Here is a 26,960-nt window from a genome sequence, read left to right on the forward strand (position 1 = left end):
CCGCGGGCAGGGAGGCACCAACACATGGGATCCGCCCCTAACTGGGTGTTTGAGCCTCCGCACAAGGCTCCACACACGCTGAGGTGGTTCTGGGGCGAGCGGGCTTTCCCCCCATCCACTCCTCCCCCATCAGCGCCCGGCACAGCACAGACTGTGTGAATGAAGAGAGCACAGGAGAGACAGTGAAGAGAACTCTTTATGCTCAACATCTGAGGCACAAATAATATCAGTACCTCACCTTCAGCACTGAAACACCAAAGTTGCTGAAGTTCAGACACTGCCACCCCACCTTGCTTTGCTCATAAAGTCACAGGCTGCTGTGGAACAAAGCCACACAAGACTTCCTGAGTCACCAGCTGTGCAGACTTGAAAAAGTGTGTGCCAGCATAAGGAATGTTGGCAGCAGCCTCTGGAACATGTGGCTGCTCCCTACCCACAGGGAGGCCTGGTCTTCATCTGATTTGTGAGGCAGCCCAGCAGTCCCAGCAGAGGGGAGACACTCCTTGTTGCAGTCACTTTGGCACAACAAGGCTCTCAAAAACATTGCTCTTCACACATCAAGCTTGTCTAGAAAATTTCAAATCAGCATCACAGGGCTTTAGTAAACATTGACAATTTTGTCCTGGTTTCCAAGCAAGTTCTCAAAGCCAAAATCACCAATGCACATGTAGTGTAGTGTGATCTCATGCCCTCCTCCTCTTCTCTTGCTCTTGGCCATCACAGCACTTGCTGAGAACTTAGAAATCCTAACAACATGCAGAACAGCAAAAACCAAACACTGCCAGCAGCAGAGGCAGAGCTGTTGGTTTTCACACACTCATTGTACTTCAGAAAATCGACTTCCCTGATGGCACACAGGTGATCCACACGGCATTCCTGCTGGCAAGGCCCCAGGTCATACCTGGCAGAGTTAAACTCATAGTACAGCTGTAAGTAGTGTGGGACCCTGGAGATCCTCTCCAGCACCATCTGCATGGAGGGTGCAGAGCCATCGGGGACCTGGAAGGCTTCTGTCAGTCTGTACTCTTCTTCCCACACTGGGAACTCTTCCTCCCCTGCTGACCCCACCATGTTGGCACGAGTAAGGTTCAAGTAGTAAGTCACCATATCCTGAGGGAGAGAAGAACAGAACTGGGGAGACTTTGGGCTCCCTGGACTGAGACACTGGGCTGGGCTTGGCCCCCACTGCAGCACCCTCTGCCCCAAGGACCAGCTGCCCTTAACAGGGCTTCCTACTGAGATGGGCACCTGGGGACAGCTCAGGTGACACCCTCCAGAACCCACCCCAAACAGAGCCTGTTTCCTAAGGGATGGCTTTGCTCTGCTTGACTTTGACCTCCAAACATCAGAAGCTTTGAGCCTGGCCTGCTTCAACATCAGCTACTATCAACACTGCCCAGCAGCAGAGCAAGGCCTGCAGGAGTGTTATTAAGCAAAATTATCTTCTCAACTGTGAAAAAACTCAAGAATCAAGTTTTCCACAGCTTCTGTTCTCTTGCCCTTTTTCTCTGTTTCACTGGCTCCCCAGCCTTGCACTGCACATTTTAGCATTCAGTTCTGTGCTATAAACATGTAAACAGAGCCACTACAGAGAGCTTCATTCACTGCTTCGTGCCAAAGGAGGCCATAAGAACCCATCCTCCACCTCTTGGCAAACAGAAGCTGCCCTACAATTTACCTCAATTCAGATCCACTCCAAATATATCATTTTATCAAGCAGAGGGACACAAATTATTTTTCAGATGGTTTGAAGATTTTGGAGGGGGTCTGACAATTTGGAGGGGGTCAAAGAGTAGTTTTGTGATGTGTATTATCTAGGGAGCAAAGCAAATGTCAAAGGGAACTCACTAAAGACATGAAGAACACCAAAAAAACCTGTCTGACCCCACCTGGGGGAACTCATCCCAGCAGGATGCACTGGCTGCCAGGGCCATGCTTCAACTGACTGACATTCTGACTAAATCTTTGTGCCAGACACGAGGCTGAAATATCCTGGGTCAGAGTCCTCTCCCACACAGCCACTCAACTTCTGTGGACTGAGAAATCCTGAAAAGCCTGTTTTGACTACAGGGGGAAATTGAAGCTGTTGCAGAGCTGCAGTGTGGTGCTCACAGGGATCCCCTACCAAGACCTGAAGGGTGTCCTGGTCATAGTCAATCACTCGAATTGCAGGGTTGTTGGCTCCATTGCTCACTCCAGGTAATGTTGTTTTCCAGGGACTCACTCCAGGGGCCAGGAACATCACATTGATTGGAGCACCTTCACAGAAATGCAAAGCAACTGTGACTGGAGACCATGGCTTGTCCCACATCCTGTCCCCATCACAGAGAGAACCTGGAGCAGATCGTGCTGCCAACAGCACCAGCTCCCAAAGGCAGCAGCACACACACAAAGATTAACACTGAAGAATACTGGGGGCTGCTGCAGCCAGGAATGGGCTCCCCAGTGCTGAATGGGCTCTTGCAGTGAGGGTGGCCAAGGAACCACAGTCAGCAAGGGTGTTCACAGAGAGATTCTGCACTGCTCCCTCAGCAATGCCCAAAGCCCTCAAGAGGGAACAGGCAAGAAGCTGCCAGGCATTGAGGGGAAACAACAATATTTAAGGGTGATTAGGAAGGAGGGCAGGAACTACAGACTGGGGGTAGGGATGAGAACCACTGCTGCCTCTTGTTGCCTGGAGCATTTCAGCAGCTTTTGCTGGCTTCTTACTGCTTTCAGCCAAGAGCCACTAGAACTCCCAGGCAGTGGTGCTGAGGGCAGTCAGAGGTGTCAGGGCAGTACCTGTGTGGCTGTAGAACATGCGGAAGCTGTCGGTGTGGTGGTGCCCAAAGAACTGGGCAGCGATCACCCCGTGGTGCTCCTGCACCAGCCCCAGGTAGCGCCGGTTCCAGCCGCGCCGGAACCACGCCTTGCCCCGCTTCTTCTCAAAGAATCCAGGAGGGACGTGCCCCACAATGTACACCTGCAGGAACAGAGCCACATCAGCAAGAGCCTCTGGGCTGGGGAGAAGCTCAGGTTGTCCAATCAGTCTTTTTAATACCATTTCATCTGCTCTAGAGGCGTTGGTCAGTGTTTCTTCCAGCCACTGGAACTGCCCTGCAGGATCCTCCTCAGCAGCTGTCTCATTGTTCTGGTCATAGTACAGGTTGGTGTTGAGGACAACCATCCTGCCCCTCGTCCCTGGGCCAGGCAGCTTCTCACTGTAGAAAGCCCCTTAAAAATGCAACCAACAGAGGAAGAGCTGGAGGTCTGGTCACACTGGTGGCTGTGATCCCAGAGCCTTTTGTTTCCACCTCTCTCTGCTCTCCTCAGTAATAGCCACAGCAGGGTCAGTGCCTGGGACAGTGCTCTGACCATTCCAGGATGTGGATTTGAAGCCACTCTTCCCTGTGTGTCTCTTACCATTCTCATGCCTCTCCTGATGGAGGGAGGCCTCAGTGGGTGCAGTGGGCAGCACCAGGAGCTGGGCAGCTCTGGAGAGCCCAGCACTGCCTGCACCAGCTGCTGCCTTTAAAGATATTTCTCCTTCCTCTCTAGGTCACCACTCTGCATTCTTTCCAGTAATTTGACAATGGCAGGAGAAACTAAAGTATAAAATAATTTCTCTTCTTGCAAGCAGAACTCCAAGACAGAAATCAGCATTAAATGGGACACTACCTCTGCAAATCCTCTATGAATACTGTTGTTCTGAGCATAGAAGCAAGGAAAATTGTTCATGGTATTCTCCTACCCCTCCTCATATCCCCAGCATGCTCTAAACACGAGCCAGTGGTGCCAGACCTGCTCTGAAGAGAGGAAGGGAGGCATCATCCAGCCAGGGCCGCCACAGTTCTGCTGTTTGGTTGTAGATCCTGTGCTCCTTCCCAGGAAACTGATTCTTGGGGTGGAAGTCATGATTGCCCATGGCTGCATAGACCTTAGTACCTGGAGACAGAGCCAAGGAGAGGTCAGAGCTGCAGAGCTCCTCCAAGCTCCCCCAGGCACTCCCAGCCTTGGGAAGAGAGCTCTGCCAAGGCCAGTCACCCTCTGCCCCCAGAGCCACCACACAGCTGGGACAAGCCACCCACAGCCAAGAGACTGAGCTGCCACCACAGTAACACTCCTTGCTGACACAGGTTGTGTCTGAGGGTATCTTGCAGCCTTTTCTGCCTTCATGACTAATGAGAGAAGCCTTTCTTTTCCTCTGAGTGAGCTAACCTGAAACATGAGTGGGCATCAGTGCTGTATGGCACAGCAGAATTGAGGCCACCAAACAAGTCCCAGTGACCACAGCCCTTCTGTGCCTTTTCCTGTCACAATTCTGTCATTTCTGCATCCTGGTTAGCCCCTCCCATGAGTCTCTTCTCATCCCCTCAAATCCTACCTGGAAATGTCTCTTTTATCAGAGAAGTCAGATTTGCTATGATGTGCAGAACCTTTTCTTCTCCAAGCTGCTCATTGGGGACATGGGGAGTGTCATCTCTAGAAAAAGAAGCAGCACAGTCACTGTCTGGGACTAACAGGGCTTGTGTTTAAAGCAATGAGCAAAGCAGAGAAACTTGCCTCCTCTCTGTGCTTCCCAGAAGAGGAATTTTAAGCTTCTGTGTGCAGAAGTCAGTGCTATGTTGAGTGGCCAAAACACTGAGGGAGTTTCAAGAAATTGCTCACAGGGAAAATGAGCTCCACACCAAACTTGCCAGAGTCAAGGAGTGTTCAGACAACACTCTCAGGGATGCACAGGGTGGGATTGTTGGGGTGTCTGTGCAGGGCTAGGAGTTGGAATCCATGATCCTTGTGGGCCCCTTTCAGCTCAGGATATTCTGTGATTCCACAATTCACTTTACCTTAAAACCCCCTATGCACAAGGGTGTAAGGAAAGGCTCCCTCTGCCTCGGGGCGTGTCACAGGCACTGAAGCTGCCTGGAAACATTGCAAGGATCAGCACTTTGACTGAGGGCATCTGATCTGCAATAATGAGGCAGAGCTGTTTATATAATTGTGGCCACCATGAAACAAGGGACATTCAGCAATCTAGGGCTGCTCCATGTCTGTGTTTGCATTAACGTGCTTATGGCATTTATAGATGATGCTGGGCTGTCCACAAGCCCACTGCAGAGAGAGAACATTCAAAATCATGTCAAAGGACAGGGGGAAATTGCTTGAGAGAAAAATAATATTCAACAAAAGGTCACAAGAACCAATAACTGCATCTAAGCAGGAATAGGCTTCTGCAGGGACAGAAAATGAAAACACGGGAGAGGCAAGAGCCCTGCAAACTGTTACTGGAAGTTACAGCAAGTTGAGGCTGCACTGTTCTGAGCCCATACACACAATCACCATACAAAATAAAGCTTTTACTATCTCTAAGTGCTATTGAGGCCTTCCATAGGACAGGGGACCAACCCCTGGAGATCATACCAGGAGAGAACATCCTCCACTGGGGAGGTTTCTCTGACTACTAAAGTAAAACTGTCCCTTTCTGAGACAGCTCTCCGGGTGCCTCATCGCAGCCAGAAGAAATGCTGCGAGTTGGTTTCCAGCGCTCTCCTCCCCCTGCCCTGCCCGACAGCGCCAGATGAGGGACACAGAGCCCTCAGCTCCTTCCCCTGGGCACTCCAGGCACTCAGAGTCACTGCGGAACCAGACAGGGACAGGAGGCACAAAGGATGGGCAGTGAGCTCCTCTCCTTTTGTCACCTCACTGCCACAAGCTTCTTGAGAGCCTTCGCTGGGCTGGTGCTGCTGAGAGCCCTGACACAGCACGAGCTCCGTGCGGGCTGCACAGCCCTTCCCGCCCAGCCTGTCCCTCTCACCCGGTCCACAGCACGAAGTCCGGCGTGTCCAGGCGCTCCCTCATGGCGCGCAGGGCCGAGCGCAGCAGGCTCCAGGGCGCGTCGCACAGGTAGCTGCCCCAGCGCCCGGCGGGCCCGGCCCGATCGCCGCCCGAGGGGCACGGCCGGCCCGCCGCCGCCGCCGCCTCGTACCCGGGGTCCCAGTGCAGGTCCGTGAGGTGCCAGAACCTCCCGGAGCGGCCACGCGCAGCGGGCACAGCCACGGCCAGCAGGCACAGCACCACGAACTGGCCCGTGGGCTGCATGGCCACTGCGCTGCTCGTACCTGTGCCCGGCCCTCACCTGCGCCCGGCCCGGCCCCTCAGACCCGCCCCTCAGCGAGTCCAGGCCGGGCAGCGCCCGCTCTCAAAATGGCGGCGGCGGCTTCCCCGCGGCTTTCTCCCATTGGAAGGAGCCAGAAGGCGGAGGGACGCGATTGGCCGGCGCCCGGCAGAGCGGCGCTCCGGGATTGGGCGGCCGGCAGAGCGGCGCTCCGGGATTGGGCGGCCGGCAGAGCGGCGCTCCGGGATTGGGCGCCCGGCAGAGCGGCGCTCCGGGATTGGGCGGCCGGCAGAGCGGCGCTCCGGGATTGGGCGGCCGGCGGCGCGCGCGGGTCTCTGCTCTGCGCGGACGGGCGGGCGGCGGCGGCGGGTCGCGGAGCGGCGCGATGTGGAGCGGGCACGGTGCGCGCGGGGCCGGGCGGGCCGCGCTCGCCGCCCCCGGGGGACGCGGGGAACGCGGGGGCTGAGGCCGCCGCTCCCCGTGATGGCGGCACAGCGCGCTGCGCCTCCGCCTCACGGTTCCTCTCTCTCCCCTCCTTAGGGAACTTCGATGGCGGGTACGGCAGCATGGGGCCCCCGGGCGGCTACACGCAGTCCCCGGGCGGGTTCGGGTCGCCCGCGGGCGGCCAGGCGGAGAAGAAGCAGGTAGGCCGGGCGGGCGGCGGAGGGGCGGCGGGGCCGGGCGGCTCTGGCTCTGGCTCTGGCTCTGACCGTGCCCGGCCCTGCCCGCCTTGCAGCGGAGCCGCTCGCAGAACATCGTGCCCTGCACCGTGTCGCAGCTGCTGGCGGCCGAGCAGGTCGACGAGACCTTCCGGATCTGCGACGTGGAGATCTCGCAGGTGGGCACCGGGGCGGACCCGCGCCGGCCCGGGCAACCATTCCTCCTCCTCATCCTCCTCATCCTCCGCAGGTCACCGTGGTGGGCATCGTCCGGCACGCGGAGAAGGCGCCCACCAACATCCTCTACAAAGTGGATGACATGACGGCGGCCCCCATGGATGTCCGGCAGTGGGTCGATACCGATGTAAGCACTGCATTTGCCTCGAACGGGCTTCTTCAGCAGCTGTTGAGAGCATCACTGATCAACACCAGCTCCCTACTTGCCACAGAGCTTTTTTAATCCAAAAATGTGGCTTTTCTGGAAAGTATTTTAGGGATAGCATGTCTCTGAAATCCAGTGGAGATGCTGCTGTAGCAGAGGTCACTGATGTTGTGTATGACTGTCTGCCTGTTCAGTGTGGCTGAGTTCAGTTGAACAGTTTTAAAAGGCCAATAAGGCAGATGTTCAGTTGCTTACTGCAAGTTTAGCAAGAGTTCACAAACAGCTCTGGCCTGCCCACCCTGCAGCGAGATTATGGAATTCAACACCTAATTTTTTACTATTCAAGGTTTCTTTCCTCTTGTTGCACTGTGAGAATTTCTCATAAGTGGACAGAGCAGACAATCGGCTCTGGCTGCTCTGAAATGCATCATTTGTTCTTGCTTGAGATGAGCCTGCTTTGCTAAGTTGCTTATTGTGATAATTGAGAAATGGAAACATGAAACAGCAAATCTCTCTTTTTTCTCCCTCTCTGTTAGGAGGCAGGAGGTGAGAACGTTGTGATACCTCCAGGAACTTATGTTAAAGTAGCTGGCCACCTTAGGTCATTCCAGGTAAGCTCTTGTTACCTGTGTGTGAGTTGTGGCTGTGAAGCTGGAGCAGGGATGGCAAGGATTGGTGATCTTAGTGCTAGGGGGCTGCTTTAGAATGTCCACTTAATTGTGGTCTCTGGACAAATCCTTCAGTGTCTCTTGCTAGGATTGTATTTAATAATGTTCTAATTGTTCCTGAATGCAGAGGACTGTTTAAAATGAGAGTCCTTTTTAAATTCCCCTTGTCTTCAGTGTGTTTTCAGCAGAGCAGAATTCTGGCCACCAGATTCTGGGGTGCCCTTACTGTCAAGCTTAGACCAAGTTCTGGTTTATGGGGAGACTTCTCTTAGCACTTCATGTAGCACATAAATATTCTAATTATGGTCCATGTGCATTAAGGCAAGGTGCAGTTCATTCCCAGCTGGTTAGAAAGAGGAGTGACTCTGTCTCCATTGTCTTTCAAAATCACATCCCTTCCCCACTGCTTGTTTGCTCCCAGTGGGATGGGGGGAATCAGAAGGGTCAAAGTGATAAAACCCATTAGTTCAGATAAAGGCAGTTTAACAAGTAAAGCAAAACAAGGAATTCATTCCACAGGGGTGGAATGGGCAGGCAGGTGTGCCTCTTCCTCCCTCTTTCAGTTTTGTACCTTGAGCATGACACTGGCTGGTCTGGGTTCTACCCTGGGGCAGTGTGGATCTCAGCTCTTTTCTCTCACAGCTCCTCCCAGCCCAATACTGACAGAGCTGTGTGAGAAACAGGAAAGCCCTTGGCTCTGTGCAAGGATTGGTGAGCAAAACCTCCCTGTGTTACCAACACTGCCTCCAGCACAAGTCCAAAACTAGCTCATGCTACTGTACCCCAGGCAAAACCAGCACTAGATCTGGGTCAGAACATTTTGGAAGAGCTGCATGTAGAGAATCTCTCTCCCCACTGCTATCCTGGAGGGAATGGCTGGGTTGGCTGTTAGGTATCTTGTGTTGCTGTGCTATTAATGGTTCTCTTTATTTTGTGTTTGTTTTGGTTCTTTTTTTTTTCCTCTGAAAGAATAAGAAGAGCTTAGTAGCATTTAAGATCATGCCTCTGGAAAATATGAATGAGTTCACCACACACATACTAGAAATTGTTAATGCACATATGATCCTCAGAAAAAATCTTATGGTAAGTACAAAGATCCTGATTCCATCATGGCCCTTCCTGGGTGATCTCCCAAAGAGGGACCTTTCCCTGGGAAAATTGTCTCATTTTGGGGCTGGAAAGCTTAAAGCTGGGCAAAACTGAAGGTGTAACAGCAGTCCTGGCTTCCTTGGAGAGAGATTGTGTTGCAATCCACTTCCATAAGAAACCATTTTTACTTACTGGCTTAGAAATAACACTTAGTCTTTAACTCTGTGGGCTTGGGCAGCCTGGGTAACCACAGCACTTTTATTTTCATAATTCCAGTCAGCATCAAGAGGGCCACAGTCATTTTCCTCCAGTGGGATAAATGACATGGGAGGCTATGGAGGAGGAGGCAGCCTGCCACTGAATGGGCTCACAGCACACCAGAGCCAGGTGGGTGCCAGCAGCTTTTCTGGGAGCACAGCAGTGCCAGCAGAGGCTCCTCCAAGGTGATGTACTGTGGTTCTTTCTCATCCAGGTGCTGAACTTGATCAAAAGCTGCCATGTGCCAGAGGGGATGAGTCTACAGGACTTGAAGCAGCAGCTCCCCAGTATGAGTATGTCAACAATCAAGTAAGTGTGTAAAAATGAAGGATGCTCTGGAAATCCAGGCAGAAAGGACAGTGAACAAGCCCAGACACTCAGCTGTGAATCAGGGTGCATAATTCAGGTGGTCCCAGCAGCATAGGAGCCAGAGCTTTTGAAAGATTCACTGCCCCAAATGAGCTGTTGGCAGTTGCTTTGCTCCTTGTTTTCAAAACAAGCTGTTTATCAGTTCAGTGGCAATGTACTGCAGTGCCTCAGTAGCATTTCTCCTGTTCAAGGACTACTTTGCTCTCTGCACACTGATAAAAAATCTAGGCATAATCCACTTTACTGTCTCTTATAACTTCTTCTTGAACCTTACAAAAATAGTCATTATCTTCCATGATCTTTGTATGTTCTGTCCCCTCTGGAGCAGTAGTGGGTACCACCTGGGAAGTGCAGAGTGGTGACTCAGGCAGAGTCTGAACTTCAGGGGGGGCACATTGTCATAACTGTGCAGAAATTTCCTGTGTCACTTACACTGCCTGCAGAATAGACACCAAGAGCTTCCCTAGGCAGCTGCTGGAGGGAGCTGTGGGGATGGGGTCTGTAAATGGGAATTACCTGGCAGAAAGCTGGTGACCTACCTCCCTTTGCTAAAGAATTGTTAACTAGTTACCAACTGTGGGGTTTTTCTTCAAGGCAAGCTGTGGAATTCCTCAGCAGCGAGGGACACATCTACTCCACGGTGGATGATGATCACTATAAGTCAACAGATGCTGAGTGAAGTTCCTTCCATCTGATTTTTGTTCCAAGCAAGTGTTTGTCCATGTTTCAAGATACCTTGCTGAGCTCTGTTACATAGAGGGAGACCTTTGCTCTTTGTGGGAAGTCCTGGTTACTTGGTGAATGCTGACTCCTTGGAATTCAAGGACAGGCAGAATGTGTGTGATTCTGGTAATTGGACCTGGTTCTATGCCCTGAAAGCATAATCAGACATGGGAAAACTGAACTCCTCAAAGCTTCAGAGCTTTCAGTTTGTTTTGGCTCCTTAGAGAGTGCCTGTTAGAAAGAAGAACCACTTTATGATGTCCTTTATTTCTAGAACTGTTTCTCCTAACTCAGCTTCCATTCCATTTTCTTTACCAAGGTGGTAGCTAAGAGTAACCTTCCACTAATGTACAGCAATCATGGGATGTTTTCATTATATAGTTCATGCATTTAAATCTATATTTGTACTAGAGCTGATCTTCTTGCTATAGAGCTTTTAAACTTTTCCAATAAAATGGTAACTTGGAGCACCTTGCATCAGATCTTTGCCTTGAAGAAGAAAACTGCTTGACAAAACCTGGGGTTAAAAGCACAACTCATACTTTCAGTTTAACTATCCTTGTTTTTTTCTTAGCTTTTCACTTTGAAGGTTCAAACTGAAGTGAATGTCTGGCCAGTAAGAAATTAAATGATTGTACTACTGAAGAAAACAACATGTATCAGTGTTCTAAATAGGGCTAGAAACATTTCTGCCACCAAAACTGAATCCCCAAGGAAGCAGTTATGGTACCAAGAGCTCAGGAATTGTTTGGACAACACCCTCAGGCTCAGGGTGGGATTGTTGGGGTGTCCTGTACAGGGCCAGGAGTTGGACTCAAGGATCTCTGGGCGGCTCCAGCTCAGAACATGTTATCCTGTTCCAAAATCCATGTATTCTGTGCTTTTAGCAGAAGCTCAAATGAATTATGAAGCGAGGTTTTGTTCTTTAAATAATTTTTAAAGCATAACAGAAAAACAGAATACAAGTTAGTATTGGTGGTGGATTGAGATGGAGAAAAAGGATTTGTGTTTGCAGTTTATGTGCACCTTGTTCAGGAGGCTGTGGGGTGGCTGCTGCACGGAGTTACTGTCCCTGCAGTCAGTGGTGATTGCACGGAGTTACTGTCCCTGCAGCCAGTGGTGATTGCACGGTGTTACTGTCCCTGCGGTCAGTGGTGATTGCACGGAGTTACTGAACCTGCAGTCAGTGGTGATTGTACGGAGTTACTGAACCTGCAGTCAATGCTGAGTTTCCTGTCACAGGAAGCCGATCTGGCTGCGGGGCTGGGTCGGGCGGGGGCTGTGGCAGAACCGGAGCCAGGCCGGGGCGGGACCCACGGGACAGCCGGCTCGGGGCGGGACACTCGGTTCGGGGCGGGACAGCCGCCTCAGGGCGGGCTCTCTCAGGGCTGGGTCCGGCCCGTGCCGGCGCCGCCAGCGCCGGATCCGGTTGCGGCCGCGGGGCGCCGATGTCTCCGCGCGCTGCCCCGCCGCGGTTCGGGCCGCTGCAGCTGGCGCTGGCGGCGGCGGGGACGGCGGCGGCCACCCTGGACCTGTGCATGGACGGCTGGGTGGCGGCGGAGTACGCGCGGCGCGGGCACCCGGGCTGGGCCGCGCTGTCGCTGTCGCTGCTGGCCGCCGCCTCGGCCGCCTCCCAGGCCTGCAGCTGGCTGTGGCTGCGCTCCGACCCGCCCGCGCTGCGCCCCGCCGTGCCCGCGCCGCTGCTCGCCGCCCTGCACCTCCTGCAGCTCGGCTTTTTCTTCAGGTACGGCAGCCCCGCAGCGCTTCTCCTCCCGCCCCAGCCTCCCCCCGTGCCCGGCCCGCTGCCTCCGGGCCCCTCGTGGCACCGCGATGGGGTGAGCGGTGCCTCGGCTCCGGGAGCGCCGACAGCTCCGGGCTGGAGCGGTGAGGGGTGTCGCAGGGAGCCTCCTGTGTCCCCGCAAGGGAAGTTTCCCTGGGCTCTGTTCGTGTCCCGCTGCTCTTACCGCCGCCCTCTAAACAAACGGGGCAGCGCCCCGAAACCTCGGCACGGCCCTGGCGCTCCCGGCGGCCGAGGGGACAGCGAGGCCGGGCCGGGGAAGGGAATAACCCGGGCACGTCCGTGCTCAGTTTTTTATACTTGCACTTTACCCATGTCTGGGCATCGTGTGGCTGCTGTGGTGCGTGGTTTGGGCCGGGGAAGGAGGGGTTTGGGCATAATCAGTGGGGATTGTTGTCCTGTCAGGGCAGTGTGGGAACCGAAGTTTGTGGTGCCTTGTGTCCCCTCACCCCGGTGTCCCCTCGCCCCGGTGTCCCCTCGCCCCGGTGTCCCCCTCACCCCGGCCATGTCCCCCTCACCCCGGTGTCCCCTGTCCCCAGCCGTGTCCCCCTGTCCCCAGCGGTGTCCCCTCACCCCGGCCGTGTCCCCTCACCCCGGCCGTGTCCCCTCGCCCCAGCCGTGTCCCCTCACCCCGGCCGTGTCCCCCTGTCCCCAGCCGTGTCCCCTCACCCCGGCCGTGTCCCCTCACCCCGGCCGTGTCCCCCTGTCCCCAGCCGTGTCCCCTCGCCCCAGCCGTGTCCCCCTGTCCCCAGCGGTGTCCCCCTGTCCCCAGCCGTGTCCCCCCACCCCAGCCGTGTCCCCCTGTCCCCAGCGGTGTCCACTCACCCCGGCCATGTCCCCTATCCCCGGCCGTGTCCCCTCACCCCGGCCATGTCCCCTATCCCCGGCCGTGTCCCCTCACCTCAGTGTGTCCCCTCACCCCGGCCGTGTCCCCCCAGGTGCCTCTATGCCCTGAAGGTGGGCTGGAGGGTGTGCTGGGCCAAGGCAGAGGAGGAGGATGAGCAGAGGCACATGGCCTTCCTCTCCCACGACATCAGCATGCTGCGGCTCTTCGAGACCTTCCTGGAGAACACCCCGCAGCTCGCCCTGCTCCTCTACATCATCCTGCGGACAAACAAGGCGGAGCTCTCCCAGGGTGAGGGGGCTGGGGGATGCAGGCTTGGATGGGGGAAATCAGACAGGCTGTCAGGAGCTGGAGGACCCAGCAAGACACTTGTAGAGTCATTCTGCTCTCATGTCACTCCTTCCTTTGACGTGTCACACTACAGAGTGCACCCCTGTCCTGCACTCACCTGCCCCAATGGACCGTGCTGGGCTTGGGGTGGGGAGGGTTGAAGCTGGGGGAACACTCTGGTCATTCTCTTATGTGCCCCAGGAGAGGCTGGAGGTCAGGTGAGAAATCAGGCAGAGTAGCAGTGTGAGTTCTAGTAAAAGTTAAAAAACGTGCTAATGTTTTCAGTAGAGACTCTTAAGACCACAGTTGTAAACAGTACATATAATAGAGCTATAGTAAGAATATTGCTTACATTTTATAAATAGAACAAAGTAAGTTGTATGTGTAATCTACATGTAACCTAGCATGCTAAAAAACTAGAATTGCAATTAGTTTAAAAGTAGTCTTCTGAGCTTGTGTCCTAACTTGTTAGAAAGATCCTATTAAAAAAAGTTAGTACCTTTCTTACTTTTTCTTCCATTGCTTTTTGCTGTTGTTTGCTTTTAACACCCAGAAAAAAAAAAACAACTGGCACAGCAACATCAGCCCTACCAAAACCTCCAAAACCAGCTTCTACTTAAAACTCTAAACTAAAATTAGCATAAACTTTAATGTCTGCAACTGTACCTTTTAAAACTAATGTACTTCTGCAATAAATAACCTTTTAGCAACTATTAGCTGCTTCACTCATTTTAAAAGATAACCCAACAAAGTTAGTGCCTAAAGCACATAAAGTTCTTAACCTGACACTTCTGGAGGGTAGGGAGGTGCTGATGTTGGTATGGGTGAAGCACAGGCTGCTGAAAGGTGCTGTGGTGCCTTTCCCAGGGTGGGAGCAGGTGTGAGCAGGGAAATGGGGAGTGTGACAACATGGAAGGCAGCACTCACTTCCCTGTGTGGGCTGAGGGCTTCATGGGCCCTTCAATCCCAGCACTTCTTCCCCATCTTCTGAGCAGGGCACCAGCCTCCCTGTCCTGGGGAGGGCAGAAGGCCAGGGGGGAGAAGCAGGACCCTGACAGCACCTGCTTTGTGAGCTGGGGGAAACTCATTTTAGCAGTGGTGGGCAGGGAGAGGTTTGAGTCCTCCCTCAGCATTCTCACCTCTGTGTTTGCAGGCCTGGGGATGGTCACTGCCTTCCTGTGTGTGTCCTGGTCTCTGCTGGACTACCACCAGTCTCTGCGCTCCTTCCTGCAGGACAAGTACGAGCTGAGCCTGGGCTCCTCCATCGTCTATTTCCTGTGGAACCTCCTCCTCATCTGCCCCCGCATCCTGGCCCTCGCCCTCTTCGCCCTGCTCTGGCCCTACGGGCTGGCTGTGCACTTCCCACTGGTGTGGCTGGCCATGTTCCTGTGGGTCAGCCTGCAGGGCACTGATTTCATGGAGTCCTGGTGGCCCGAGCAGCTGTACCGGGCCCTGGTGGCTGTGATCCTCTACTTCAGCTGGTTCAACGTGGCGCGGGGCAGGACATTGCACCGCAGCATCATCTACCACGGCTTCATCCTGCTGGACAGCTCCCTGCTGGCCCTGGCCTGGCTCTGGGGCCAGCCTCCCTCTGAGGAGCACTCCTACCTCCTGCTGCTGCTGCCTGCTGCCCTGCCCTGCTACCTGCTGGGGCTGGGGCTGAGGGTCATCTACTACAAGTGTCTGCACCCCAACGTGCAGGTGCAGAAGGAAGGCAGATACGATGAGGTGGATGCCGGTGGAGGGGAGGATGGGGTGGAGTTTCGCTCGTTTCTGGAGCCGGACCTTGTGAACAGGCGGATGCAGTATCTGGCCCAGACCCACCTCTCCTTGTCCCAGCTGGCACAGCAGCACTTCCTGAATGGGGATGCTGCTGTGGAGTCTGCTGTCTGAGGGCAGGAGGTAAACTTGCTGGTTGTGCCCTCCAGGCTGTTGTTTTGGACACTGGGAGGACCTGGCAGAATCCAGGGGTGATGTGGAAACCCCCAATGAGTCCCATGGCACTCAGCATGGCTCCCATGGCTGTACCCTCAAGGAAAGGCAGTGCTTGTGATGAGTCCAGCACATTGTGGCAGATGGCTGAACTGCTGTGTCAACTTTTCTTGTTATTTATTTATAGCTTTTTCAAAGAAGAAAAATGAAAACAAGAGCACTGGTTTATTTTCTCTGTGCCTCTCCTGTGCCTGCTGCTGCCATTGCAGATGGTGGGGCAGGGAGAACTTGTTTCCTCCATGGTAGTGGCTGTCTCACCTTTCTGTTTCCAGCCAGGACTTTCCTCCTTGTGTTATGTTTGGTGTTCAAGGTCAAAGCTCATCTGTTATCTCTGTGTTCAGGGAGGGATGGGGGAGGCCTGTGCTGGGAGGAGTGGCTGCAGGGTGCCTCAGGGCTGCTGGATCATTATGGACACCTCAAGCTGCCTTGGCTGCCGTTCCCACCACCACTGGAGTTGGCTGAGGTGTTTCTCAGCCATAGGTGGCTGTTGATGTGGTCAGTGTGTGCCAGCTCCTGGGCACAAGCACCCAACACTTCCCCCATGGGAAAGCTGCCTCTTTGCAGCTCATCAGTCCCCAAACCAAGCAGGCCCCAGAGCAGCCCCTGCCTTTTGCTGTTGCACATCCTGGCTGCCCACAGCTGCCCACCTTTGGCTCCTTCTCCTCACCTCCCTCCCAGCACCCCATCCCAGGAGGGAACTTCCATACCAGGGAAGGCATCTGGAGGAGCAGCTGAAACGCTGTTTCACAGCTGCTCCTGTAGGAAGCTCAGCCCTGCCCAAGGCCAGCAGCACCACAGCAGAGGGTAGGAGAGGGGTGTTGCCTTGTGCAAAAGAAAATGGGAAGGGAATGTTTGTGCAGGAAGCACCATGTGCCTCCCATGGCACCTCAGCAGGGCCCAGGAGCAGGTGCTGCCCCCTGACCCCAGGGCAAGGGGGCTCTGGTGGCTGCACTGTGACCTGTGGCACCCTGAGTGCTGCTGGTGCTGCTCAGGCTGTCACAGGGGCAGAGAACAGGCTGAAGCACTGACTATAGAAAATAAAGACTTTATTATTTTTTTTTTCCAGTTCACAGGACAGTTCCCATTACAGACCATGAACAGGCAAAGTCCCTACAGCCAGCAGCACCTGGGACTCACCCCTCCCAGCACAGCACAAGAGGTGCTGAGTTCCAGTGGTCCTGCTGCTTCCCACCAGGGCCAGCACAGACACTGCCCCAAGGGCTGCTGGAGGCAACAAATATTAGTGGATCAGGTGGATTTTAAAGCCTCTGTGGCTGTGTTGAAGCTGAAGGGGAAGCCAGCAGCACTCAGGTGAGCCCAGGTCTGGGCCTGCAGGCTGACTGTCCTTCAGGTGTTCAGGTTTTCTCTCCCATCACCCCTGACCTGACTGTAGCTGAACTGGTGACAGAGACAGGAGAAAAATCAATGCTTGGATAGGGATGCTGTTCTTGACTCAAGAGAGACAGGAAAAGGCTTAAATTCAGCCAGTAGGGGAAAAAATAAAATAGCCAGGCCACCCCTTTATTAACAAACACAGAAATGTACCATCAACCTCCTGTTATAAAAGTACTTTACATACATTCAAGGAAACATCATATAAATACCAGTATGAAATGTCAGTGGCTGCGAGTTCCACACTCAGTTAAAATTTTACCAACATCTTAAAGTTTCCTTAAAACATTTGAAGTAAACAAACACAAAGCACAGCCAGCTGCCAAGCAGCTCAGGCCTGCAGGTCCAGCACCTGCTGCCAGTGCCTGGGCAAACCCAGCCCCTCTCCAGCACAGCCCTGGTCAGCTGCTTGTGATGGGAGTGAAGCACACGGGCTGCTCAGCCCATGGTGGGAGGTTAAGGCACAGGTTTGAATCCCAAAGTTCAGCCAGCTGGGTAGGAGACATGCTCCCAACAGGCTGCTGCACAGGCTGGGACAGCTCCCAGACCTGCTTGCAGGAGACCTTTGGATGGGCTGAGGGATGTTCAGCATCATCACAGACTCTTCTGTGACAACTGAGTCCTGATCCTCTGACATTTCAAACCCTGGGGCAGTGAGGTTGCTCCTCACCACAGCTCTGGCACTTCCCAGAACTGGACTCTGGACCCAGCAGTAAGGGAGCTGGAGCTGCCCCAGCTGCCTTGGGACAGTGCAAACCCAAACTTTCCATCTGGTGTAGACAGAAAACATCCCTGGGTGCTGCCCCATTCCCAAACCCACTGCTGAGCATCCCAGCACAGCCTGTGTGTCTCCCAGGCTTTGCTGGGCCAGCAGCCCCCAGGGCAGCCAAACACCTTTCCAAACACCTGAGCTGCCCAGTGACACCCACACAGACTGCTCAGATCCTCCTCATGGGATGAGCAGTTCCACTGCTGGCAGGCAGCATGTTCCTGCTGCAGAGCTCCTGGGGAAATACACAGACCCACTATCTACCTGGGAGCAGAGCACAAGGCCAACACCTGGCAAGGAGCTCAATGGAAAGCAGATCAGTCCTGACTACAGTGACCAGCCTGGAGAAAAGAGAATCACCTTTAATTCCAATTTAATTATCTAAAAAACCCAAAATATAAAAGGAAACTGGAGCTGGTACCATGTGTACCATGTGAAACAGACCTCCCAAGTCCAGTCCCTGAGCACAAGGTATCCAAAGCCCTGGCTCTAGGCACCTTCTGCCCCATGGTCACTGGAGCTGGCCCAGGAACAGCTGCTCCCAGGGCCAGCAACTCCCCCTGCACTGATGGAAATGAACCCTCAGTAATTCATGCCATGAAAGGAATGCAGCAAACACATCCCTGCCTGTATGGGCACAGTGAATGGGTCAGTGTCCTCCCTGCAGTGACAGACTTTCAGCCCAGTCTCCCCATGGCTGATGTGGGGCTGATGACCCAGTCTGGAGGGGTCTGGGTGCAGCCACAGGTCTGGCTCTGCAGGAGCAGCAGCAGCTGGTTCTGGGCACAGCACACACCTGTCCTCAGGGCACCTGCTGATCTGGTGCCATCAGGGTACATGGGGAGACCACCAAACACAGCCTGAGTTGGCACAAACCCACCCCAGTCCCTAGCTGGCTGTTCCTGGCCAGGGGAGCTGCAGGTCACTGACTCCAGCCTCTGTTCTGAGACAGCAGCAGCAAACTCAGCATCACATTCCCTCCCAAGTGCTCCATGCTGCCAAGTCACAGTGTCTTAGAAAATGAAGTCCCTCTTAACAAGGCATTTGTTTCTCACTATGTAGTTAGGCTAATGTAAAGAATATAAGAAAACTGAATCTGATTCTACTAAAAGGAACTTACAAATAGGGTCAGGAATACAGAGATGAAGGTTATACCACAGCCAGAGCCTTCTCTGCAACATTCATGAGGATTTAGGAATTCAATTCTTCCTAGTCCAAGTGAAGACTCTGTTCACATCTGAGCAGTCTGCACCAGTCTGCTGTACCTGATATTCACAGGCAGTTTCATTTTTCTTTGCAGGGACAATCTGTGGGATCTACAGTCCAAACCAAGGCTGGAATCCAGTGATCTCCTGCTGGCTACAAGGGCTTGTGCACACATGGACTAAAAGCCACTGGGATCAACTCAGAACACCAATACTTGCCTCTGCAAGGAACCACATATCCCAAAAGTGTTCCCTTACCTTTACATTTTCCAGTCATCCCACATTGAGGAAATAACATAAGGACATTGTAATAAATTAACTGTTTTCAACACCCAGGGAAGGAGAGAGGACACATTTTACAGCAATAGAGGTATTTTTGACATTTTCATTAATATTTCCTATGAAAAAAACCATAGCTCTTCGGCTTTGCAAAACAAGGGAGGTTTAAGCTCTGCCATCAGCATTTTCCTATAAAAATAAAGTTTTGTGTTTTCTTGGGTTCTACAACTAAGCTGAATAGAAAGGAGAAGGCTCTTACAAATAAATCTGCTGTTTTATGGCCCCTCCCTCTGGAGATACCTGCCAGAGGCATTCAGCTGGCTCTGTAAGTCCCTTCTGCAGACAAGCTCTAGCTCTGCTGGGCCTGGGGCTTCCTTACAGGACACCTCTGGGCTTGGCAGGGCCCACACTCCCAAGGAACAACCTGCTGTCATATTCCACTGTACAGTTTGCATTAGGTATGTTTTCTTCATCAAGCTGAAAAGTGAGTCCCCAAACACGTGAGATTTCTGCCCTCCCCAGTAATGGAGAGGGCTTGCAGGAGCTGCAGTCACATCTCTCAACTTCTTACAGGAAGTCTAACTCAAGGGCTTGGTGAAGGGACACGAGGTCAGCATGATTTGTGATCCTCCAGAATGGCATGTTGTGCTGAAAGAGAGAGGATAGTCAGGCTGATGCAGGGATTTTCAGCTGGGGTGGAAGCAGGGCTGTGCAGTGTGGAGGTTCTGAGCACACCACTCTCAGGACAGACCTTGGTGCACATCTGAGTGTGACAGGCACCAGCACTGACTGTCAGCTGCTGGCAATGGAACCTTGGCTGTGAGCTGCTGCTGCACCCAGGAATGACTGTCCAGGGCCCCAGAAAAGCTGCACAGGTGACAGCTCTGGCACATGGCAGAATGTGTGAAGCTGCAGAGTCAGCATCCTGACAGCCATCTCTGCACTTCACCACTAACCCATCCAGGCCTGTCCAAATCCATCAAATTCTTTGCTCCTTGTTTGTAATTCAGCCTAATGGCAGGTGCTGTATTGATCTGCTGCTGTTCCTCCACACTCCTGAGAAACTGCAGTATCCTGACAGAACCACAGAACCAAGTGTGGAAGGGACTTCCAAGATCACCAAGTCCAACCTTTCAACATGCTACACTAAGACAGTGCTGACAGGGACAGTGTAATATGCAATCCTAAACAATAGTAAAAGAGAAACTTTCAACACCCAGGAGCCAGAAAACTGCCCATCTTAACACAATGGAAAATCTCTTGCATCAAAGACAAACTTTGCTTCTGGCTGCCCTGAAGAGTTCATCCCTTAGAACTAGAGTCCTTGTAGGCAAAGCCTGCCAGCCATTCCCTCTGTGCTGCCCCAGCTCTGCAGTCAGACCCACCTGCTTGGCTGCCACCTCCTCATCACGCCCATCTCCAATCACCACGTACGTGACCTTCTTTCCAAACCGTGACACGATCCTCTCGAAGCAGCTCTCTTTACCTGCCAAAGACACCCCCTGTCAGGAGCCTCAGGCAGAGGGAAAGAGCCTGAACAGATCCTCCCAGTACAGAAACATTTCCCCAAATAAAAATCCCAGCTAATTCTCAGCAGATGCCACAGTGCCAGATACTTGGCACAACCCCTTACCTATTTTTGTAGCACTATAAATATTTTCAATGGGAAACACCTCGCCCAATCCATACAGAAGAACTTTGGCAAGAGCTGGCATCAGTTGGGTAGTTGTGATCAGGATGTTCTCACAGTTTTTTCTAAAAGAAGAAGAACACTTTTAATAGCACACCTACAGGCAGTGGTGCCAGGACTGCTCCTGGCAGCCTGATCAGCTTCCCCAGGTGCCATGTGCTTTGCTCTCCTGCTTTCAGGAGACACTTGTAATTTTTGCTTGTTTGGTTCTGGCAGAATTCCCTGTCAGAAAAACCATTTGGTGAGCATGGGGACCTTGCTAATTACAAGTGTTGGAGCAGAGAAACAGGGGTGGAGTTCTTGTCCTCAGTCACTTGGCACCTGAACAGCAGCACTGTGATGGGGGCAAGAAAGGGCTGAGAAAACTTCACATGCACTCCCAGATTCCATACCTGGACTGGATGAGCAGCAGGGATTTTAATGCAGTTTCCAGCCAGGAATCTGTCAGCACTTTTATGTCAGTCCTCAGTCGCTGCAGAGCTTCCCTCTTCTGTGGGCTAAGCAGGCCTGGAAGGTGAGGAACATGTGTTTGCCTGGCAAGTCTGACATGGGGAAGGCTGTCCCCCAGTGCACCAGCTGCCTGTTCTGCAGTAAGTTACAGAACTGAAGTCCTCTGGAAGCTGGACTGTGTCAAAAGCAATGAAAGAAACCAGCTCCCAATGACATGAGTGAGCCCAGACATCCATCCAGGAGTCTGGGTTTAATTATTTCAAAGCATTTCTCAGGATACAGGCAAAGGTCCTTCTCTTGTACAAAGCACTCACAGTAGCAGAGCTGAGCTGCCCTAGCAGTGTCCCTTTTCCAAGGATGGCAATGCCAAGATTCAGACTAAACAGAAAATTCGTCTCCATTTGCTCATGGTTTGCCTGATTATCACTGCTTTGGAGTTGAAAGGGAAGCAAAACTAGAAGGCTTTAAGTGACTTTGTGAAGAGAGAGCAGAGAAGTCAAGCTTGATAGCCCAGGGGTGACCACTGTATTTCCTGACAATGGCATAACCAAAAGCAGACTTGGTGGAGACATGAATGAGACCTCCTGAGCAGCAGGGCAAATGAGCCATTCACTGAATGGTGAATTTCATACCAAATTAGCAAAGGGATACTATCTGCAGCAAAACTTTTGCTTCTAGGACTGGGTGACCACCCTTATCTCCATGATAAACCACAACCTGTTCAGTTTTGGAAAAGGGACCCTCTTAGACTCCATAACAATGTGATCCCAGCTAGCACTGGGAGAATGCTTTCCTTCATGTCCCCACAGCAGGAAAGGCCAGAGAGGTGAGAGCTGAGCTGTGTCAGGCTGGCTGGGACACTCACCCCCCACGTTGGCCCGGTGCTTGTTGTAGACCTCGCGCACGCGGCGGTAGCGGAAGGCGAGTTTCCTCATCCAGTCCACGCCCTGCACAGCCACCGAGGAGCTGTGGGTGGCATTGCTGCCAGAGCCACTGAAGCCATCCGTGGAGAAGTTGTAGTTGCTGTTCCAGGAAAGCAGATGTGTGAGGTGAGCCACAGCAGCAGAAGCACTGCAGGGTTTCTGGTGGGGTTTTCTCTGAGAACACCTCAGAGAGCAGCAGGAGCAGGGAGCAGAGCCTGGCTCCTGTGCAATGCTGACATCCACCTACAGCTGCTGCTGCCTCTGAGCTGTGCACTGACACAGCTCTTTCAGATCCCCCACTGCAGTACCTTCCTTTACTCCTTGGCTGCTCACTCCTCTGCCATACAGAGCATCCTTCCCACTGACCCCTTCCCCATCCTGCAGCAATAAACCCCAGCACAACATCCTCTAAACACAGCATCCATGCCTTTCCATCCCCACTGCATCTCCACAAGCAGATGAGCTGCTTTGCCAGCTTATGACTGCAGAAGGCAAGTCCTGCTTCACCACTTTCCCTGTATTTCTTTCTCCCTGACAGTTCTTTCTCAGGCTTTTGCATGAGCCAGGTCAGCTCAGTAAAAAACCCACCTTCCTCTGTTTGACAGTGAACACCATAAGCTCTCAGAGGGATGCAAATCACAGGGGACATGGAATCACAGATGGTTTAGGTTGGACTGGACCTGCAAGATCATCTCATTCTAAAGCCCTGCCATAGCAGGGACTTTTCCCAATCATCTAATTAAGTAACCATTAGATTAGGTTACTACTCTAATGCTGTCATCATGAGAATTGAAGTGTTGGCTCTCCATTCCTCACTTGTCATTGAGCACAAAGGCAACACTCAGCAGTGGACAATGTAACTCACAATATAATTTCAAAACTCTTAATGCTTTATAGATCTTCAAAGAAATGCCCCTCAGCAAACAATGCTGAGCTCCATCCCTTAAGCCCATCTGCAAAACCTGATTACATCAGCAATACATTTCCTGCACTCATCAGTACAACACCTTAGATCTTGGCCATTGTCATCAGATGCCACATCTTCTATGTGTACCTGGTCACACTCCTGTTAAAGACAAAAAAAACCCAAAAATGAAGTCATGCTGTGGTAATCCAGAAGCACACTGACATTTGCAGATTAAAGAAACTGTGACAGAAACCAATCCCTTCCCATTTCCCAGCACCAACAAGCCATGACACACTGGCTCCACAAACCCACAGAGCTCCATCTGCCAGTTCTGGGTTTTATTTCCCAGCCCTAGAAGTCCTTGCCCAGCCTGGGATCTTAAGTACCACAAAGGACTGGGAAAAAGCACATTTCTATGGCATTGTGAGTTGTCTGCACAAAAAGAACATCAGCACAAGGGACTACCTGGCATTTTCATATGGGTTTTTGTTGCTTTTTTCCCTGAAGCAGGAAGGTAACTTATTACCACCTTGCAAAGTTCACTGCTGCCAGCAGTCAGAGCCACAATGGAAATATCATTTAAGTCTCTATTTGCATTAAATTTGCATCAAAACCATCTTGTTTTTCCAAGATGTGCATCAGTGATACACCTACAACTAATCCAGATCATATTCAGCCTTCCTAAGCCTTAAACTAGTGCTGTCAATTCTGCAAATTACATTGAGTGGAGTTAATCCAAGACAACACAAAAGAAAAAGGGAAGCTGTTGTGGCTCCTCCATGGGTACAGCCTGCTTGTCCTTCAGAGCTGTTCCACAGCCAAAGTCACCTCCTGCACTCTGTCCTTGGCTTAATCACAAGCTGACATCCTCAAGATTGCCTTTTCCTCACATCTCTGGTCTCCATTTCAACAAAGGACCAGTGGAAGCAAAGTGCTCACCAGCCCAGAAATGCAAATACAGGATGGATCAGACATCACTCTTTTTATTTGTACAGGTTCAAGCAAAAACCTAGCAGAAACTTAGAGAGCTCCTGACTCTAGAAGGCTGCAGAATGCTTGTCTCAGTTAAAAGTGCACCCCTGATTTGGCTGTGCTTCCAACAAGCAATAGCAGCAGAGCCCTCACAAGGAGTGAGGAGTAATTCTGACATGGTAACAGGGAGTTCTGCCTTTCAAACACATTTGCCACATACCTCCAAGTCATTGAAAAACAAGTGAGTATCAGCAACTTCAAAAATCATCTCCTCCATGGACAGACCTGAGCCAATCACTAGAGTTGGATCCTGGAAAGAAAACAAAAAGAAAATGTAAATGCACCATGGACACAAGGGAATTGTCATAAATCTCTCATCAGTTAATCTGCAGAGTTTTCCACTGTCTGTCAAACCTGGCATAATTCCAGCTACATTCAATGGTGTGAACTACAATTTCCCTAATATTTTAAACAACTCAACTGAAAATAAAAATAAAAAAAAACAGTTCACTGCTCCACAGGAGAGACAGATACATTTTCACAGTCAGCATATACAAAACATTCAAAAATCTACAATGTATTTTAAAGGAGAAAAAATACTTCTTTTCCATGTGTGTGAAGACCTCAGTGAGGGTGAAACCAGTTTGACAGACTTGCATTGTAAGAAGGGACATGTTGGTGATGTCCATGTCCTAGTTCTGCATAAATTTAATTCTGACCCTAGCCCAAACTGACAACAAATTAAAAGTACCACCAGAGGGAGTTTAAAAAAAAATCCTATTCTTTTTCCAAAGACTAAGATTGAATTCTGCATGGGTTTTCCTCCATGGAAAATACAGTATTACCTTGCCATATTTCTGAGCATAAGACCCTGTGAGAAGAGAATGGAAGATGATGATGGTCTCATCCAGGTCCCAGAGAAACACTCTCTGCAGAGAGAACAAGAGCAGGTTAGAGCTGAGCTATTCCAGGCATGGAACTGCAATAGAGGAGCAAGTTTTAGAGTTAATTTTGTGGTTAGCTGCAGTATACTTTACCAGGTATGAACAACAGTTGTCATCTTACAGGCTGAACATATTCAATTCTTCAGTTTATTGCAGTGGAGTTTATTTACTGCCACAAAAGCACACACTCAGGCTATGGCTGTTGGGTCAAACTATTTCAAAAGCTTCTCTTGTTTTTATAGTTATAAAATTAAAGTTTAGAGTGCAAATAAAGAGAGTCCAGCTGAGGCAAAATGTACTTCCTGTGATCTGAGAGCACCAGGAACATACCCTTGGTGTTTGTCAGAGAAACCTTTGTTATAAATAAGGCAATGGAATGCCATGAGGAATGGTGCAGTTTTGGTACAGAAGGACTTTGACACTGAGAGCTGGGCCAACATGTGGAGTAGAATAACCCCTCACACTAGTCCAGGCTGAAGGAGCTAGAAGGCAAACTGGACACCAGTACAAGCCAGCAGCACTCTCTCCCTGTGGATGACTTTCCTGCTGGAATCTGCCACGTGCACCAGAAAGGAGGTGCAGCTGTCTCAAGCTATTTGGCACTGGCTCATTGCATCCCTGGTCCCAAAGACCTGTGAGGAAATTAGAATTGCCAGCAAAATGCTATCAGAAATGGTCAGCAGCCCAGAAGAGGATAAGGGGGCTGAGGCTAAGGCTTTATCTCAGCAAAGAGGAGACCAAGGGACATCTAACAGGAGACCACAACTAATTGAAAGGGAACTGCAAAGGAGATAGAGACAAATTCTTTCCAGTAGTGGCAGATGGAAAATTGCTGTGGAAGAAGGAGAAATTTTCAGTATGGGAGATTCCAACACAGAAAACCTCCTTCCCTGGGTGGATGTGGTAGTGCTGGGACAGATCACAAGGCACAGGATCTCAAAGCCTGGGAAGTTCCTGTGGCTCAGGCAGACAAAGCCACTGCCCAGTGCTGGGGACAGCCCTGCCCTGAGCATCAGCCTGTAGTGGGCACACCTGGATGTCTCCTCAAGAACTCCACTAGGATTCCAAAATGCATTTAAGTGATGCTTTGGGTTTGAAAACCATCCAGTTCCAACCCCTCTGCCATGGGCAGGGACACCTTCCACTAGACCAGATTGCTCCAAGCCCCATCCAACCTGGCTTTGAACACTTCCAGGGATGAGGCAGCCACAAACTGCCTGGGGCACCCTGTGCCAGGGCCTCCCCAACCTCACAGGGAAGATATTTTTTCCTAATACCTCATCTAAACCTACTCTCATTGAACTCATGGGGACAGACCTTTTAGTAGGGTCTGTAGTGACAGAACAAGGAGGAATGGTTTTAAACTCAAAGACAGTAAATTCAGACTAATGTAGAGAAGAGTTTTTACAATTAAAGTGATGAGGCACTAGCACATGCTGCCCACAGAGTGGTGGATGCCCCATTCCTGGAAACATTCAAGACCAGGTTGGACAAAGCTCTGAGCAACCTGACATTTACTTAAAGATGTCCCTGTTCATTGCAGGGTGCTTGGACTAGATCACCCTAAAAGGTCTCTTCAACCCAAACCATTCTACAATTTTCTTCCATTTCCATGGAGATGGAATGAAAAAAGGGAGGAGAATATTCACCATCACACTATTCTGCAATGCTACCTGTAGAAAAGAAGAGCACTGTTTACCTCCAGCTCACTGTCCTGTGAGGAAGAGGTATCTGCTTTCCTCTTCCCTCTGTTCTTTCCAGGAATGTTTTTTCTTGCTTGCTCATCTAACTCTTTACTTGCTGTTGCTCTTGGTAGCAAAGGACTTGTGGATGCATCTCCTGGAAGAAAGAAATCACACAGCTTTCATCCCCTTGTGTCTTAAACACCAACACAGCATTGGCCAAAAACCACCTTAGCAAAAGCTAAGATGCTACTTCACTATGTGGATGCAGTAGTTGAACCCTGATTAGAACATAAACCATGATTTCTTTGTCCCATCATTTCAAAACAGCTCCATCTCCTCAATTCAGTCCCCCAGCACTGAGCTATTGCAAGAGTCACTGCCTGCAGAGCAAAGCAGAGCAGAGCACCCTCCATGCTGAGGCCTGGAACCCTGCAGTCATTTCACTACCCTAGAACTACTCTGTTATTCAACTATGTCTCTTTTATTTAATAGACATTTGAATAAGAGTAACAGCAATGACATTGGCCTGGAGACACTGCCT

At 51.5% G+C, this 26,960-nt stretch overlaps 4 protein-coding genes across 9 annotated transcripts in view; 2 read left to right on the plus strand and 2 right to left on the minus strand.

The window, feature by feature from the left end:
• Nucleotides 1–178: 178 nt before the first annotated feature.
• Nucleotides 179–6,268, minus strand: SMPDL3B (sphingomyelin phosphodiesterase acid like 3B). The gene is made up of 7 exons (XM_079325818.1): nt 5,792–6,268; nt 4,364–4,461; nt 3,781–3,924; nt 3,041–3,213; nt 2,782–2,962; nt 2,126–2,259; nt 179–1,110 (listed from the first exon to the last, which is right to left on the minus strand). Exons 1-7 carry the CDS (start codon nt 6,073–6,075, stop codon nt 718–720), a joined length of 1,407 nt encoding a protein of 468 aa, XP_079181944.1. The 5' UTR covers nt 6,076–6,268; the 3' UTR covers nt 179–717.
• A 61-nt stretch (nt 6,269–6,329) lies between these two features.
• Nucleotides 6,330–10,706, plus strand: RPA2 (replication protein A2). The gene is made up of 9 exons (XM_079325833.1): nt 6,330–6,492; nt 6,632–6,735; nt 6,828–6,929; nt 7,001–7,114; nt 7,669–7,743; nt 8,770–8,883; nt 9,166–9,276; nt 9,362–9,456; nt 10,111–10,706. Exons 1-9 carry the CDS (start codon nt 6,477–6,479, stop codon nt 10,193–10,195), a joined length of 816 nt encoding a protein of 271 aa, XP_079181959.1. The 5' UTR covers nt 6,330–6,476; the 3' UTR covers nt 10,196–10,706.
• Nucleotides 10,707–11,610: 904 nt separating this feature from the next.
• Nucleotides 11,611–16,394, plus strand: XKR8 (XK related 8). 2 transcript variants are annotated; one of them, XM_079325822.1, is made up of 4 exons: nt 11,611–11,983; nt 12,976–13,172; nt 14,365–15,113; nt 16,270–16,394. In XM_079325822.1, exons 1-3 carry the CDS (start codon nt 11,688–11,690, stop codon nt 15,102–15,104), a joined length of 1,233 nt encoding a protein of 410 aa, XP_079181948.1. In that variant the 5' UTR covers nt 11,611–11,687; the 3' UTR covers nt 15,105–15,113; nt 16,270–16,394. The 2 variants fall into 2 exon arrangements, with proteins under 2 accessions (XP_079181948.1, XP_079181947.1); XM_079325821.1 differs by lacking the exon at nt 16,270–16,394 and having other exon boundaries at nt 14,365–15,382.
• Nucleotides 16,233–26,960, minus strand: part of EYA3 (EYA transcriptional coactivator and phosphatase 3) — a 39,819-nt gene continuing 29,091 nt past the window's right edge. For 3 of the 5 annotated variants that reach the window (XM_079325816.1, XM_079325813.1, XM_079325814.1), the window contains 9 exons: nt 26,434–26,595; nt 24,636–24,719; nt 24,011–24,100; nt 22,919–22,977; nt 21,854–22,011; nt 20,931–21,045; nt 20,482–20,603; nt 20,234–20,334; nt 16,233–19,496 (listed from right to left, as the gene is read on the minus strand). In XM_079325816.1, coding sequence (XP_079181942.1) covers nt 19,416–19,496; nt 20,234–20,334; nt 20,482–20,603; nt 20,931–21,045; nt 21,854–22,011; nt 22,919–22,977; nt 24,011–24,100; nt 24,636–24,719; nt 26,434–26,595 — 972 coding nt within the window. In that variant the 3' untranslated portion in view covers nt 16,233–19,415. The remainder of the gene's footprint in view (nt 19,497–20,233; nt 20,335–20,481; nt 20,604–20,930; nt 21,046–21,853; nt 22,012–22,918; nt 22,978–24,010; nt 24,101–24,635; nt 24,720–26,433; nt 26,596–26,960) is intronic. The other 2 variants (XM_079325817.1, XM_079325815.1) reach the window with 1 other exon arrangement.

This window comes from Erithacus rubecula, assembly GCF_903797595.1.
Source record: "Erithacus rubecula genome assembly, chromosome: 23".
NCBI lineage: Eukaryota > Metazoa > Chordata > Aves > Passeriformes > Muscicapidae > Erithacus > Erithacus rubecula.

Coding starts and splice junctions, on each gene's coding strand:
- SMPDL3B (XM_079325818.1), bottom strand. CDS start 6,075: ATGCAGCCCACGGGCCAGTTCGTGGTGCTGTGCCTGCTGGCCGTGGCT. Junction 3,214..3,780: donor CCTTCCTCTCTTCAGAGCAG/GTCTGGCACCAC, acceptor TGCATTTTTAAG/GGGCTTTCTACAGTGAGAAG. Junction 2,963..3,040: donor CCTCTAGAGCAGATGAAATG/GTATTAAAAAGA, acceptor CTGTTCCTGCAG/GTGTACATTGTGGGGCACGT.
- RPA2 (XM_079325833.1), top strand. Junction 7,115..7,668: donor GGCAGTGGGTCGATACCGAT/GTAAGCACTGCA, acceptor CCTCTCTGTTAG/GAGGCAGGAGGTGAGAACGT. Junction 9,277..9,361: donor TCACAGCACACCAGAGCCAG/GTGGGTGCCAGC, acceptor TTTCTCATCCAG/GTGCTGAACTTGATCAAAAG.
- XKR8 (XM_079325822.1), top strand. CDS start 11,688: ATGTCTCCGCGCGCTGCCCCGCCGCGGTTCGGGCCGCTGCAGCTGGCG. Junction 11,984..12,975: donor CAGCTCGGCTTTTTCTTCAG/GTACGGCAGCCC, acceptor GTGTCCCCCCAG/GTGCCTCTATGCCCTGAAGG. Junction 13,173..14,364: donor CAAGGCGGAGCTCTCCCAGG/GTGAGGGGGCTG, acceptor CTGTGTTTGCAG/GCCTGGGGATGGTCACTGCC.